The sequence below is a fragment of the Chinchilla lanigera genome, unplaced genomic scaffold (genome assembly GCF_000276665.1).
Source record: "Chinchilla lanigera isolate Chin_1 unplaced genomic scaffold, ChiLan1.0 scaffold00049, whole genome shotgun sequence".
Classification (NCBI taxonomy): Eukaryota; Metazoa; Chordata; class Mammalia; order Rodentia; family Chinchillidae; genus Chinchilla; species Chinchilla lanigera.
In genome coordinates this window covers 11118127-11134654 of record NW_004955450.1, presented here as the reverse complement: position 1 = coordinate 11134654, position 16528 = coordinate 11118127, and the positions used below count along the sequence as shown (strand labels likewise).

Sequence of the window (16528 nt, the reverse complement as noted above, 5' to 3'; positions counted from 1 at the left end):
TTAATTCTGTCATTATTCATCATCTCATGCATAAATTCATACTTAAAATAGAAAATGCATGTCACTGGTTACAAAATAAAACTGCAGAATTTCTCCACGGAGTTCTGATTCAATCCTAATGTTGAAAACTTCAGGAAAGAGTACCAACTGTAAAAATCTCTCTGAGCAGGACATGGGTTAAGTCTGGGTATTACACAATAAGAATCTACTCTTCTATTTTCTAGGGCAGCGACTGAATTTAAAGCAAGGATTTACTCCTTTCTTAAAGTCATTCAAGAACTACACATGGAGGGGCTGGGGATTTAGCTCAGCGGCAAAAGCACCTGCCTGGCAAGCGCAAGGTCGTGAGTTCGGTTCTCGGTACCGGAGAAAAACCAAAAAAAAAAAAAAAAAAAAAAAAAAAAAAAAGAACTACACATGGTAGTGCACACCTGTAACCCCAACACTCAGGAAGCTGAGGCAGGAGGATCACTGCAAGTTCATGACTAGCCTGGGCTACAAAGTGAACTCAAGGCAAGCCTGAACTGCATAGAGAGATCTTGTCTCAAAAAGAACAAAGAGACAAACAAAAAAGTGTCATTCAAGAGACAAAAGCATCTGCATCATGTGGGAACTGTTTAGAAGGTGAATCTGGGGCCAGACATGGTGGTGTATCCCTATCACCTAGAAGGCTGAGGCAGAAGGATCATCATGAGTTCAAGGCCAGCCTGGACTACATAGCAAGACCCTGTCTGAAAAAAATAAAAACAAATACAAGAACAAAACAAACAACATACAAAAAAAACTGGGGCTTTACTTGAACCTACTAAATCAGAATCTAGATTTTACTGATACATGTACCTGGATCTACCTACATCATAAAACCATAGGACTAGTGGAAAATTTAAAAGCTTATCACACATACAGATTAACCTTGAAGAATAAAATTATGACTGATAATAACTACAGTCTCCTTCATACATCCCTTATTTCTTATACCAACAGGGTCCACTTAAAGGGAAACTTCCCATAAAACTATAAACTGCTTATTTTGAAACATATCAAAGCTTATTACGGCAATTACTGCTGTAAACCGAAGTCACTGACATAACCAAGTCCTTACCTAATCGAAGCTCTCCGAAGTTCCCGCACCCAATTTTCTTGCCAACCCTGAAGTTGGGTCCCACCATCAGAACCCCAGAGGATGTCGAGGAGCCAGGCGGTCGGGAGCAGTGTGCACTCCTTTGTGCCACGGATTTAGTGGTCCGTTGTCTTTCATCCTTTTCCCTGCTAGGATGGTCCATGATCCTACACGACAGTCTCTGTACCAGTAGCCACAGTGTGTACACCTCCCTTCAGCACCAAAGTGTGTCCAATAAACCGCAGTCAGAGAAAGATGAGGAGTTCTTCTGGCACCATATTTATGTTTCTAATGTATCTCCAGGAGATGAAAAACCATTGATTAGTTCCTGCAGGACATGTGGTGTGTAGGTCTTATGCATAGGAGGATGTTTTGTAACCTAGGCAAGAATTTTAAAAAAAATGCAGTTAAAAATTAAATTTTAAAAACAATCGAGAAAGTCACTTCCAGTAAGAATGGATCCTATCCAAAGATGAGCAAAGTGGAGAGCTTCCTGAAACAGGCTTTGGTTTTATATCTTCCAACAGTTTAGCCATCTGGATTACTTATTCACGTGCTAACATAAGCTCAGTAGGCTGCAAACCACAGCAAGGGAGGGAACACACGAGTTTCTAATATTAAATGCTTTCTTCTAGTAATGTTCGTGACCCAAAACAAAAGTTTCTGCTGGTTGTTCTTCATCACTACCGAGCAGAAAGATATAATGGGGTTAAAGCCAAGTTTAACCAACTGGGCTAAAGCTCTTCATTTAATTTGTCCAGAACTTCACCAGAAACGAGGCTACTCACTGCTGCTCTCCATGACTCGTACCATCACCAGGCACTGGCAGCAATTGAGCAATCCAAAAGGTTACTGACAGGCACACGCTACTTCTGTACTAAGCAGTCCTAAATGAAAGCTTTCAAAACCTCAACGTTTGATCTAGCTTTTGATGTGGACTGAGTCAAGAAACTAAAAATCGTAAATGTAACATTCATCCCTACCAGAACTCCCCTTGAAGTCCCAACAAGAAACGTCACGATGACCTCGTGCTAGTGCTGTATGTGATGATCCATATGAGTCTCTATGAAACACTGATATACATTTTGGCTTTTGCCCATGTTCATGGCTCATAACTCCCTTGTTAATTCCTAAGTGATGAGACATTGGGCACTTCAGGCCTCACACAGCAAAGTCTCTCTGATCTTCTCCTACCATCCTTTTCTACCTGTTCCTCTGTGGAGGCATGCTCCACAGAGAATCTGACTAGATAGGCCTTGTTAAGTTTCCCCACTGTCTTGTTAGCAACAGATCACACAAGGGTTTTGTTTCTGTGGCACTGGAAATGGAACTCATGGGAATTCTACATCCTTTCTACTTTGACACAAGCTCTCACTAACTTCCTCAGGCTGACCTTGAACTTGCAATCCTCCTGCCTCAGCCTCCTGGGTAGGTGGGATCACAGATGTATGCCACCACATCCAAATAGATAATACAATTTTTGTTTCATCACATTTCTACATAGTTATCCATGCTTCAATCATTAATCTGCAATGAAGTCTCCATAAAAACTCAAAAGGACAAGGCTCAGTTTCCAGATAGCCAGAGGCAAGGAGGTTTCTGGAGGGTAGTGTGGCTAGAGACGACATCAAAGCCCTGCACCCTTGGAATATCCTTTGAATAAACCCACAAGTGGGGCTGGGGATTTAGCTCAGCGGCATAGTGTCTGCCTGGAGAAGCACAAGGTCGTGAGTTCAATTCCTGGTACCGGAAAACAAAACAAAACAAACAAAAAAAGAAATAACCCACAGATGTGTTTTCTTGGGTCCTGTGAGCCACTCAGGAGAACAAACCCAAGGAAAGAACTGTGGAAACCTTTGTTTGTAGGCAGCCAACTAGAAGCACAGGTAAAACACCCTGGATCTTATAAAAGACATCTGAAGGGTGGAAGAGGGGAAGTCTTGGGGACTGTGCCCTCAACTTGTGGAACTGGAGGCCAACGCCAGGCAGACGGTGTCACAACTGAACTGGATTAGGACATCTAGACAGTACCCACCACTGCAGAATACTTGCTTGCTGATGGGAACCAATCTCTACACCTACTGGGTAACAGAAATCTGATGTGTGTTACTGCGGTGTGAGAGCAGAGGAAGAAGAGTTCTGTTTTTAGTCTTCATATCCTTAAAAACATACACCACTCACACACCAAACACACTTCTACATTTCACTTTCGTAAGTACTGTCCTCAAAGCTTCTAAGAGGATTAGAATAATTACTTCACTAGTATCACCAGTATACAGCAAGACACAAATGTCCAGACTGAGCCGGGCATGGTGGTGCGCCTGTATCCCAGCACTCACAAGACCTAGACAGGAAAAGCACCTTGAGGGTACCCTGGGTTATACAGTAAGTTCAAGATCAGCCTGAACTCTACAGCTAGGCCCTTTCTTTAAAAAAAAAAAAAAAAAAAAGTCTAGACTGAAGTTCCAGGGTGTTTTACCTGGGCTTCTAGTTGACTGACTACAAACAGAGGTTTCCTCAGTCCTCTCCTTGGGTTCATTCTCTTGAGTGGCTCACAGGACCCGAGGAAACACATCTGTATGTTTATTCAAGTCACCGTAGTGTAATCACAGGTACAAAGCTGTGAACTGACCGTACAAATGGGCACATAATCCAGGAATATGTTTACTTCATTATAGTAAACTCTTGATTTTCTTTGCATTATAAAAACTACACATATAGCTGGGCGTGGTGGCTCACGCCTGTAATCCCAGCACTCGGGAGGCTGAGGCAGGAGGATCATTGTGAGTTTGAGACCAACCTGGACTACAAAGTGAGCTCAAGGCCAGCCTGAACTGCATAGTGAGACCCTGTCTCAAAAAGACCAGAAAAAAAAAAAAAAAGAAAGAAAACTACATATATAATGACACTAGGCTTCCACACTACTAATCATCAATAAAATGTATTTCTCTGAATTTTAGTGGCAATAGTTTTACATTTATAATTTATATTCCATAAAGGTCTGAAAGCTAGAGTGATGAGACATAATTACATTTCTGGGTTGCCTACATGAATAGTACCACAAATTTAGATCTGTCCTCATTTTTTCTCTTACTTACAAATGTATCTGTTATGGTTTGTGTTTAGATGTCCCTGCAAAGCCTCATGCAGTCATGGGGCGCGCTTTTACAGTTTATGATTGATCCATGGTCCAATGCTGGGATTATGGGTGTGAGTGCTACACCTGACCTGGGGCAGATAGTTTGCATATGTAAAGGAAAGGGGCTGCTTGCTGCCACTCTTGCCACTCTTCCCTTTTGCGCTTGTTGCTTTGCTGTCTTCCACCACCATGAACTGTTGCCCTCTGCCATGTGCCACTCTGCCTTGGAGCCGGCCAAGTATGGACTGAAACCTCCACAGACTGTGAGCTAAATACACCTTTCCTTCCTTAATTTTGGGCATTAGTTTTTTGCATCAGTGAGAGAGAAAAGTAACCAAGACAATATCTAATAACCTGATTAGCCTTGTCATCTGCATAAATCTCTCAAACAATACTGAAAAGAAAACAAAACTTAATGATGCTTTATTTAGATAGGTCCATCTTAACTGCTGAGAGGTATGTCTGTGTGAAAGACAGGTGCCTCTATTTTCTGTCCTTATAAACTGTTTGAGGACAGATGGTGGATGTGTCTTGGCCCACCTAGTCAATTTATGAGCATTCAACTAACTCCAAAATTTTCATAAATTATCACTAGTATAATAAACACGTAAGATTTGGAAGCTGCTCTACTTCCTGTATTTCTCTTCATACTTTTCATATGCTTTTAATGTTTTTTTTTTAACAGATGGGAATTGTTTTATAATGCTTCTCATGAGCTTTTTCCATTGTGCTTCAATTCATGTAACAGTGGATTGATAATCACACCACTTTCATTATCCATACAGACTTGCGTGCATGTATTACAAGAATATTTAGTCCTTGCCAGGCTAGAGACCTCTACAGAAAGCCAAACTTTTCATTCAGCTGGGAAAATGATGTTCATTATTGCTTACAGAACACAACCATCACTTTGCCTCCCACAAACAAGGTAAAAATTCACATTTAAGGTATCAAATTTCTAACCTATACATGGGACATTAGCCCTGCCTAATCTGTCATTATGAAAGATAAATAATATTCAATACTACTTTATATATTTTAAAAATTGAAGTAACCGAATTAAATTTTGAAAATCCTGTTTATCATCAACCACTGCTCAAAATTATTTTTTGGCTCCCAATCATAAAATCTGAAGCTTGTCATCTGAGGGCCTTCAATACGTAAACTCAATTTAAATTTATGAATTAAAAAGCTACCACATAAACACAAAGAGTATCTGTATCTTAGCTTTATACCTAAGGCGGCATCTTAACATTCTGTTTGCATTTAAGGCCTCCTATCTTCATCCTTTTGAAACTTTCTATAATCAACTCATCATCAGTACCTGAAACACCACTGTCTACTCTATTCACTTATCACCTACTATGTGCCAGATCAAAACATGCTATAATATCTAACTTAATTATAAGCCTTTAAAGTTTGGGATCATTCATATCTTTTAATTTCTTACATGGTGGTAATACCCTAAAAATACTAAACAACAGACATGATGTTCTTGTTCAACTAACAGAAAACTGATTGTGGCGACATAATCAAATATCTACACAAAGTAATAAAAAGAGAACAAGAGAACAAGAATTCATCAAAAAGAGAACAAGAATTCATCTATGAAAACGCTAGCATTAATTCACTTAAACTCATCAGGGTTAAGGCAAGTGAGCTGGGTTTTTTCATTTCACAAGGATATCAAATGATTTGCAGTTAGTAATAAGCAGCATTCGAAAAAAGTGAGGAAACAGGCCAGAGAGAATACCCAAAGTAAACAGTGGGTTATATTTTAACTGTAAAAACAGGCTCCCAGTGACTGCAGCAGGAGACAAACCATATGCTTATATTATTTCTTATATTATCTACTTTATATTATTTCTATTTTTATTCCACTTGAAAAAGAAAGTACAAATGACAGAAATTATATAAGTGCACTATGTATATGTTCATTTTTCTAGCAAATAAACTATTTGGCAAACACCTGAAATTTATTTATTAAATATGTTACATGTTATGATAAATATATATTTGAATTTTTAGGGTCATACTATCAAGTTCCTTAGGAAACCTCAATTCAGTAATTTCCATCTTTTAAAAATTGTTTTCAAAAAATTATTTTGGCAGTACTGGGGCTTGAACTCAGGGCCTTTGCAATGAGCTACATTCCCAACCCTCTTTTTTTATTTTGAGACAAAGTCTCAGAAAGTTACTAAATACACAGGCTGAGCTCAAACTAGCAATCCTCCTGCCTCACCCTTCCAGCATGATGGGATTACAGGTATGTATCACCTTGCCCACTGGTTCTACCAACCGGGACATGTTTGTAATGGAGGAAAGATACTTTATTCTTACCTTTAAAAACAGTATGAGTCGGGTATGGTGGTTGAAGCAGGAGGATTGCCATGAGTTTGAGCCCAGCCTGTGCTACATAGTGAGTTCTATGAACTACATAGTGAGACTATCTCAAAAAAAGAAAGAAATAAAATAAATAAAAACAGTATGAACAAGCAAATATAACATAACCAAAGAGACAGTGGAACTTACAAACTGACTGATGTGGTTAACACAAAAAACCATTCAAAACACTGGCTGGGTATGGTAACACAGGCCTGTAATCTCAGCACTCAGAAGGATCACTTGAGGCAGGAGGATCACTTCTAGTTCAAGGCCAGTGTGGACTACAAAGTGAGTTAAGGCCAGCTTGAACTACATAGTGAAACCCTGTCTCAGAAGGACAAACAAAAACAAGAAACTATTCAAAACATGAATAACAAATTTACCAAACAAGTAGACTCCATGAAAAAGTGCCAAACAGAAACTCTAGACATGAAGAGTTCTACTGAATACATGACCAGCAGAAATGATCAATATGAAGAAAGGGTCTCAGATGTTGACAAGATGGTAACACATGCTGATATACTCAGTGAAACCTTAAAAAAGGTAAGAGAGGGGCTGGGGATATACCTCAGTGGCATAAGCACCTGCCTGGCAAGTGCAAGGTCTTGAGTTCAATCTACGGTACTGAAAAGAAAAAAAAGGTAAGAGCAAGGGAAATTCATCCAACAACGACTTAAAATTAGAGAGAAATTAGAGGACAGCATATACAGAATAAAAAAATCAGTTTACAGAAATCACAGCAGAAAACTTTCCAGCTATGTTGTCTTAGTTATTTTTCTCATTACTGAGACAAAATACCCAACATTCAAAGTTAAAGGAGGAAAATTCTATTTGGCTCAGTTTGTAGCAGTTTCAGTCCTTGCAAAGCCGGCTCCAAGGCGGAGCGGCATGGCAGGGGAGAAAGATCCATCACAGGCAGAAGGCAGCAAAAGCAAGAAGCAAGGGACAAGATCAGCCTCTTTTTGTCCCTTATACTGTGTCCAGGCTACTGGAATTAGGATAGTGCCAAACCAATCCGTGGACTGATTTAGTGATCACTCACCCTTAACCCTAGCACTGCACCATGAATCAATTACACACTCTAGATTCAGCCCACTCTGAAAAAGCCCCACCAACGACTGCATTGGGCTTTAAGGGGAAATTAAGACACAAACCACAACACATAGCAAAAGAAGTCAACATTTAAGTATGTACATTAAAAAAAGAAGAAGAAAATAGCACGAGCTGGGAGTAGCAGCTCAGTCCTGTAATCCCAGGACTTGGAGTCTGAGGTAGGAGGATCACAAACTGAAGGTCTATTTACACTACATAGCAAGACCCTATCTAAAACAAACAAACAACACATAGAATGGGGAAAAACTGAAAGCATTTCCTCCAAAATCAAGACAAGACAGGATGTCTACTCTCTTATAGCAAAATTTTAGCTGGTAAAATTTTACCCTGAGCAATTAGACAGGAGCAAGAAAATCAAAAGGACACAAACAGGAAAGGGAAAAAAATTAAATTATCCTTATTTGCAAACAATGTGGTTCTATACTCAGAAGACACTGAAGACTCTGCCAAAGACTTTTATAGCTGATAAATTCAGTAAAATAGTAGGATACAAAGTCAGCATTAAAAAAACAGTGAAGAAAGGGGATATAGCTCAGCAGCACAGTGCCTGCCTGGCAACATGAGGTCCCGAGTTCAATTTCTCATATATAAAAAAAAGAGAGAGCTTCCCTATACTCCAGTGATAAAATAACTGAGAAAGAAATCAGAAAATTACTCCACAATAGCTCTAAAAATATATACTTATAAATCAACCTAACCAAGAAGGGGAAAGACCTCTACAATGGAAACTATAGAACACTGAAGAAAAATATTAAAGACAATAGAAAAAGAAAAAAAAGTTCATGGATCAGCAAATCAATATTTTTTAAACAGTTCTACTACTGCAAGCAATCTGTAGGTCCAATGTAATCTCTATCAAATTTCAATGGCAGTTTTCACAGAACTATTTAAAAAAATCCCAAAATTCACATGGAAACACAAAAGTCCCAGAATAGCCAAAGCAATCCTGAGTAAAAAGAACAAGGCTGGAGGCATCATAATACCTCATTTCAAATTACACAAGATGGGTATGGTGGTTTGCACCTGTAATCCCAGCATTTGGGAGGCTGAGACAGGAGGACTGCCATGAATTTGAGGCCATTCTGGGCTACACAGTGAGTTCAAAGCCAGCTTGAACTACATAGGGAGACCCTGTCTCAAACAAAGCAACCCCCTCCAAAAAAATTGTATTACAATGCTGCAGAAACAAAAAAGCACATTACTGGCACAAAAACAGACATGCAGACCATGGAACAGAACAGAAGACACAGAAACAAATCCACATAACTACAACCACCTGATTCTTGACAAAGCAAAGGGGCCAAAAACACACACTGGTCGGGGGGGAAAAAAAAGCCTCTTTAATCAACTGTGCAGGAAAATGGATACCCATATGTAAAAGACTGAAACTAGATCACTGTCTCTCACCATGTACAAAAATCAACTCAAAATGGATCAAAGACCTAACTGTAAGACCTGCAACTTTGAAAATGCTAGAAGAAAGCACAGGGAAACCTTTAAGTCATAGGAACAGGCAGAGACTTCTTGAATAGGAACTTCAATAGCATAAGAAATAACAGCAAAAATAAAATAATGGGATGCCATCAAATTACAATTTCTGCACCACCAGGGAAACAACCAACAGTGAAGAGATAACCTATCGAATAAGAGGAAAATCTTTCCCAGCTACTCTTCTGAGAGAGGATTAATACCCAGAACATATAAAGAACACAAAGAAATTAGTATCAAAAAAACTAAGCAGGCCAATCAGTAAATGGCCAAATCAACTGAACAGACACTTCTCAAAAGAAGTACAAATTGCCAATAAGAGTATGAAAAAATGTTCAACATTTTCAGCCGTTAGGCAAATGCAAATCAAACCTATATTGAGATTCCATTTTAGCCCAGCAGAACTGGGCAACTACATGCTTAAGGCAACTGAATTTTACCTTAAATGTCTTTAATCCAAAACAAGTAACTACAGTGCCCCTTTTAATGACTCCTTGAGCACTGATCACAGTGCACTGTAATTTCTTATGCATTTGTGTATTAACTCTGTGACAGCAGAGATTGTCACATTTGCTATTTTATTCTTAGGACCTAGAAAAATTAAGTTCTCAAATATTTAGTAAGAAACTCAAAAATGAATAAATGACTTTTCAATTGTGGTTTTCAACCAATGAACAGAAATTCAAACTCCAGAGATTATAATTCCTACCATTATTTTGAGAAGGAAAAACAAGAGTCTCAAGTGCCGTAACAATTCTACCCTGCCTCACCCACCCGCGATGTACTATCACTGTAAAGCTGGGGAGGAGCCACTGGTCAGTAGAGAAACAAATTTTCACTCATTTTAGACGGCACAAGAGACTGTCAAAAGATGAAAAATAATGACCAAGAAAAATTTTGCTTTATATGTAATTCTAAGTATTCCTGTCTGAGAGTTCATCTGACATTATCACTACTTAGCTCCTGTGTATTTGTTCATGCCATGAAGAAACGCAGCCTATTCAATACAGGTGCAAAACTGGTCAGATTTCACACCAAAGCTAAGAAAAAAATTTGTATTTTTATTCTCTTGTCTTGACACCAATTAGTTTCCCTCCACTCTATCTGCTTTCTCCAATGGGAAAAGGGAAATGTCCAAATCATACTATATCTTGTACTAGAAGAGAAAAAGAATTTATTTTTAAAAAGAAAAAGGTATACACATACTGTTTTTCATACTACTTCTGCATAAATGAACCTTTCAAAATGACAGCAGTTTCTTAAGGAGTTTGAGTCTTTCAGATCTCAAAAAGAAAATGCGCGAACATCCATATTGGAAGTGTCAGTCGGCCAGGCATGGTGGTGCATGCCTGTAATCCCAGCACTCAGGAGGCTGAGGCAGGAGGGTTGCCATGAGTTCAAAGCCAGCCTGGGCTACAAGGTAGGTTCAAGGTCGGCCTGAACTGCATAGCGAGACCCTATCTCAAAGAAAAAAAGAAAGAAAGAGAAGAAAAAAAGAAAAGAAATGCAGTCCATCTACTACCACATAATTCCTCTATCTAAAGCACATCTATCTGAAAAAGACTCAATCTTGATCTCACAATTAATACAACTGATTTTTCTTGAGCTTTTCTAGTTGGTTCATTTACTATACCACTTGAGAGGAATGTACAGGGTGCCATGCCATCAGCAACAACTATACAGCTGCAAAAAGGGTTTTGTGACTGTTGACCATTTCTCTTGCCTCTGGACCTCATGTCTAAATCTCATTCACCTGAGACTGGTGGAGACTTCTTATAAGGCGCATACAATTTCTTCAACAATCCTGCTGTTAAGGCCTCAACACAGAATGAAACCATGTACCAATTAACTTTCCTCTTCCTGTGCATCTTAGTAGGGGTTTTTGAACTTCATGTAGTTGTAACAGCACATGGTACTCTTGTGAACTACAGATGCAGGTAATTTTCTTTCCATCGTAAGAAATTACATTACTGTGCATTTCTCCAAATTTGTGGCATGAAATAAGGGCTGTTATCTGATTTTCATCATTCTAATCAAGTTTTTATTGCTTTTATTCATACATTGTTTGGGGTGGGTGGTTAAGGTTGAAGGGCTTATACTAATATGTATAAATGTATATTTATAAAATCATCTTTAGAGAGGCACCCAGGTTCAAATTTATTAAGAAGCTGAATAAATATGTAGCCAGGGTTGGGAATATAGCTCAGTGGTAGAGCATTTGCCGCACATGTGCAAGACCATGGCTTAGGTCCTCAGTACTGCAAAACTAAAGCCAATTTTGGTCTTACCTGGCTTCTCATCTGCTAGACTGTGAGCTGACTTCCTACTTCATAAAATTAGCTACATTTAGCTTTTTCATATAACATGTATTTTCCAACTATTAATAAAAAGGACTCTCAAAGGATAAAAATCTGACATTCTGAGAATATTCAAAACAAACCACTTTTGTCCTGAAGTATTTTGAAGAGCACCTTTAGTTAGAATAGCTCCTTGAGCTGATTAAATAAGCAGTACTTCTTACAATTTTAAATTGTACACTTGTTTCTAAATTAACTGGATTTATTCCTTTATATCTTTGTATTTGTTACAAATACAAAACATAAACAATATCTTTCCTTTTAATAAAAGTACAAAAGGAAAATATTGTTTGTTTGAAAGGCATTTTTAATGAGTAATAGCTCTATTCTGTCTGCCTATCTATCTATCTGTCCATCCATCCATTTTTGCACTACCAGGGATTGTGTCTGTCTGTCCATCCATCCATCCATCCATCCATGAATACATTTTTGCACTACCAGGGACTGAACTCAGGGCTTTCACGCTAAGCCATATCTCTATCCCTTTTATATCTTGAGTCCACTGACTGGTTTAGCACTGCCCTAATCCCGGTGGCCTGGATACAATTTAAGGGACAGAAAGGACCTTATCTTGCCCTCTTGCTTGCTGCTTTTGCTGTCTTCTGCCCACCATGAACTGTTTCTCCTCTGCCGTGCTGCCCTGCCTTGGAGCCAGCTGACTATGGACTGAAACCACTACAAACTGTGAGCCAAATAAACCTTTCCTCCTTAACTTTGGGTGTGAGGTATTTTGTCTCAGTAATGAAAAAATTAACTAATACATCCACCTACAGGGCACTGCAATCTCTCTCCTCCCACTGAGTATCTGCCATATAAGAATGTAGGCCTAACCTGGGTGTGAGGGCACACGCCTTTAACTCCAAAGGCTGAGACAGGAAGATAATTGGGTTCAAGGCCAGTGTAGGTTACAAAGTGAGTTTAAAGCCATCCTGAACTATATAATGAGACCCTGTCTCAAAAAGACCCAAAAATTTATATATGCACATCATGACATCTGATTTTTACAAATTTTAATAAAATCTGTTTATATTTGTTGGCAATTAATTTTTTAAAAACTTAACACTGGCCAGGCATTGTGGTGCATGCTATAGCCCTAGCACTCTGGAAGGCCGAGGCAGAAGGATCACAGATTCTATCACAGGCTGGACAACTCAGAGCTCTCATCTAGTTCTTAAAGACAAGCACAATGGTGCACAACTATAGGTATTCTGGAAAATGAAGATGCAGGACTACTTGAACCCAGAAGTTTGAGACCGGCCTGGCAACAAAGTGAGACCTCAACTCAAAAATAAGTCAAATTTAAACACTCAGCCTGAGTCAGAAGGATCACACATTTGAGGCTCACATGGGCTACATAGCAAGTTTGAGGCCGGCCTGAACTACACTGTAAGATTCTGTCTCAAACAAACAAATTAACTTAAAAATAAAGTCTTCCAAAATGAAACATGGCTTTTAAAGTTAAAACCAAGAATGAAAACTCACAAAACAAACAAACTGCTTAAAATAAAGGTACCTTGTTCTCCCCCTAGCAATAAAGTCTTAATATGAAAAGTGAGTCTGAAATAATTATAATGCTTTCTACAGAGAAGTTCAGAATAGCACGATTAGCACTGTCAACCAGGTAAATTTAATTCAATTCTGTTTCTTATTCAAGAGAAAATTCCTACTTCTCGATTTCAGATTGAAAAAAGAATGTCTCAGGAAATGAGTAGCCTGAAAACAGCTTGTTTTACACTGAGATAATGAAAGCATTTATGTGACAAATAGGTGAGTTTCTAATGTAAAGGGAAAAGGCCACAATATATCGCACAGCATCATCATGGGCTCCTGGCTGATGGAAACATAGCTGCCTCTCATACTGTACTAAATTAAGGACACTGACACAGCAAAGTTCAGAGAAAAGGGCCTTGGAAGCCTAACAGTGATATTGGCTTAGTTTCCAATTAGGAAAGGACTGTACCATTAAACTTTCCCTAAGCGAGCAAGACATCCAGTGAAGAGGAGCGGGAGCTGAGGCTGTAATGATTTTGAACACAAAAGTCTGAATTCTTTTTCTATATTTCCCATACCATTATTGGTGACCCAAGGAGTAACAAATTTCACCAGAGTGCGTGCCAGCTCTAATGAGAGCTTATGTACAATTTTTATTTGTTGTAACTAATTCATGCAAAGTAGTGACTATTTTGTTGCCTTTTCAAGTCCTTGTAACTCTGCTGACTTTCTGTAGTGGTTTATGATAACATGACTCTTCCTATATTCTTTTCTACTTCCTCGTCTTATGTATGGATTAGGTACAAGTAACCTGGTTGTTCCTCCCAAAGGTACTCAAGAGCTAAGTCTTTTGCAGCCATTCTCACTTGCTATGTTTAAAACAAGTGTTTTAAAGTCAGTTGCTGCCAACCATGTGGCGGCACACACGTGTAACCCCACAATCAGGAGGCCAAGCAGAAGGACCCCTGAGTTCAAGGCCAGCCTGAGCTACACAGCAAGACTCTTGTCTCAAAAAAAGGAAAAGAGAAAGAGTAACGTCAGTTACTCTTTCCAAGTTTAAGATAGAAGGAAGAGGAAGGGAGAGGAAGGGAATTAAAAAAGAATTAAGATGTGTTATGTACATTTACCAACTCTTCACAATGAATAATATCACTATGTATTGCAAACATACTAACAAAAGATGGAACTCACTTAATCATAGAACTGTAAAATGTTGCTTTGATCATGAATGAGCCTTCACTGTCTGTGTGATACTTATTGTTAATTTGCAGAGTTGTTCTTCAAAATCTACCATAGTGGGTACAGCACAAGAAATACTCTAACATTTGTCCAATCTCAAAGAATTATTTGTTAGCCATTGAATAATTAAACATATAAGCAATTATACCTGCCTGGTTAGAATGTTTAGAGTTGTATTTAATCCTGTATTTCTTTCACAGGGGCATTACCTGCTCATCCTCTCACTGTATAGATTACATGGAAATATAATAGGTAGATTCCTACTGGTATTCTTAATATAAAGCCACTCTTTTCCTAGCAGATTGTATTATTTTCTGCAATCATTTCATAGGACATAATAAAAAACTCAGAATAGTCCATTTTGATTAAAATATGTCACACTGTAGAACAATGACAACTACAACACCCAAAATGTAGAAGGCCCTTCTGTGCCAGACACTGTTTAAGTATACTTGAAAGTACATTAATTCATTCAATTGTTTCACAACCCTATGAAATGATGGTATTTTTTCTATCATCCTCACGTTACAGATCAGGAAACTGGGTGTAAAAGACACCAAAGTAGGCAGCAGTAGAACAAGGATACTGAGCAGCCTGACTCTAAAACCTCTGACTTTCACAACTGTACTTTTACGATCACTTTCCCGATGACCGACATCCATAAACGCAGAGGCACATGGCTGCCCTGAGAACACACTCTTGTGGCCTGAGATTATAAATGACCTTCTAATTTCTTCTCTTAGTTCTTAAGATTCATTGCTGATTGTGAAACAAATGCACAGTGTATCCCAAGAGAGTTTATTCTTTTAGGAAATATAAACACATTTGCACATATAAATACGTTCAGGTTTTTGTCAATAGGTGCTGCTGAATTAACATGAAAGTAAAATTTATTACCATAGAGTCCAAGTTGTAGTATGTGTTAGGCAAGGTAACGCTTAAACACATAAAAGCATCTGAACCATGGGAATTTGGTTAATAAAAGATTTAACAGTTGCGTGTGGTGGTGCATGCCTGTAATCCCAGCATTCAGGAGACTGAGGCAGGACTGCTATGAGTTTAAGGCCAGCCTGGGCTACAAAATGAGTTCAAGGCCCATCTGAACTGCATAAAGAAACCCTGTCTCAAAAAAAAAAAAAAAGGATTTAATATCAGCCAGGTGTGGTGGCACATGCCTATAATCCCAGTAGTTGGGGTGCTAAGGCAGAAAGATCGCTGAGTTCAAGAACAGCCTGGGTTACATAGTGAATTCAAGGCCAGAGAGTAAGACACTGTCTCAAACAAACCAACAAGATTTAGTAGAAGAACTCTTGGCCTTTTCAATTTCTGTGACATCAGGAACAGTGTACACTTTTTCTTATAGTTATCCTTTACAACTAAGTAGTAACAAAGCAAAGTAAAAGTGTTTAAGAAAAACAGAACAACATGATACTAAGCATCCTTCAATCATATTTCACTTTCCTCCGCATAAGGCTACAGTTACATTCTCCCACTCAGAAGCACCACAGCACATTTCTCTTTGAATTCTACAAATGTACACACAATCAGTATTTCATTATTTTCAATAAACATAACTGAATGATATCATTTGCAGGGCGTATGGGTGGGAAGCTCAAGGCCAAAAACAAACAAACAAACTGTATATGCTGTGAGCCATTAGTCCTGCATTATTCTCATACTATAATGGTGTACCTCGTACTAAGAAAAACTATGGCCCCAGAATCATAAAAGGTTATCCAATCATTTCTATGACAAATTAAAACTGGAGAGAACTAGAGTCCTAACTATCTTAAATAGAGTTTGACAGCTCCACAATTACAGCTACCTTTAACTATTTTAACTTTAGGGTTTAAGTCATGTCTCTGAATTTTTCTTTTTATGCATCGGAATTTTTACAGTTGTTGAGAGCCAGTACGTTTTGAGTGTCTACTGTATACCACACACTACACAGGACACTAGAATTATCAATTATTCTCACTTTACACTTTACACACGAGAGAAATAAGATTTGGAGAGGTGAGCCTGGCCTGACACTGGACAGGTAATGGCAGAGAGAAAGCTCAAACTCAAGCATGCGCCTACTCATTTCATATATACCTCATCAATTAGCATCCATTTCACCACTTCGCCTCATTCATTCAACATGAAGGAACGTCTCTACATCTTGGATTGACTGTGCTTGGACTCAAACCCAGG

The 16528-nt window shown here is 38.6% G+C and overlaps 1 protein-coding gene across 1 annotated transcript in view; it reads right to left on the bottom strand.

Moving 5' to 3' along the window:
- Positions 1-16528, bottom strand: part of Csnk1g1 (casein kinase 1, gamma 1) — a gene marked incomplete in the record, with an annotated part of 150627 nt that overhangs the window by 104573 nt on the left and 29526 nt on the right. Inside the window, 1 exon segment of the mRNA XM_013518865.1 lies at positions 1103-1499. Within this exon segment, the coding sequence (XP_013374319.1) occupies positions 1103-1283 (181 nt within the window).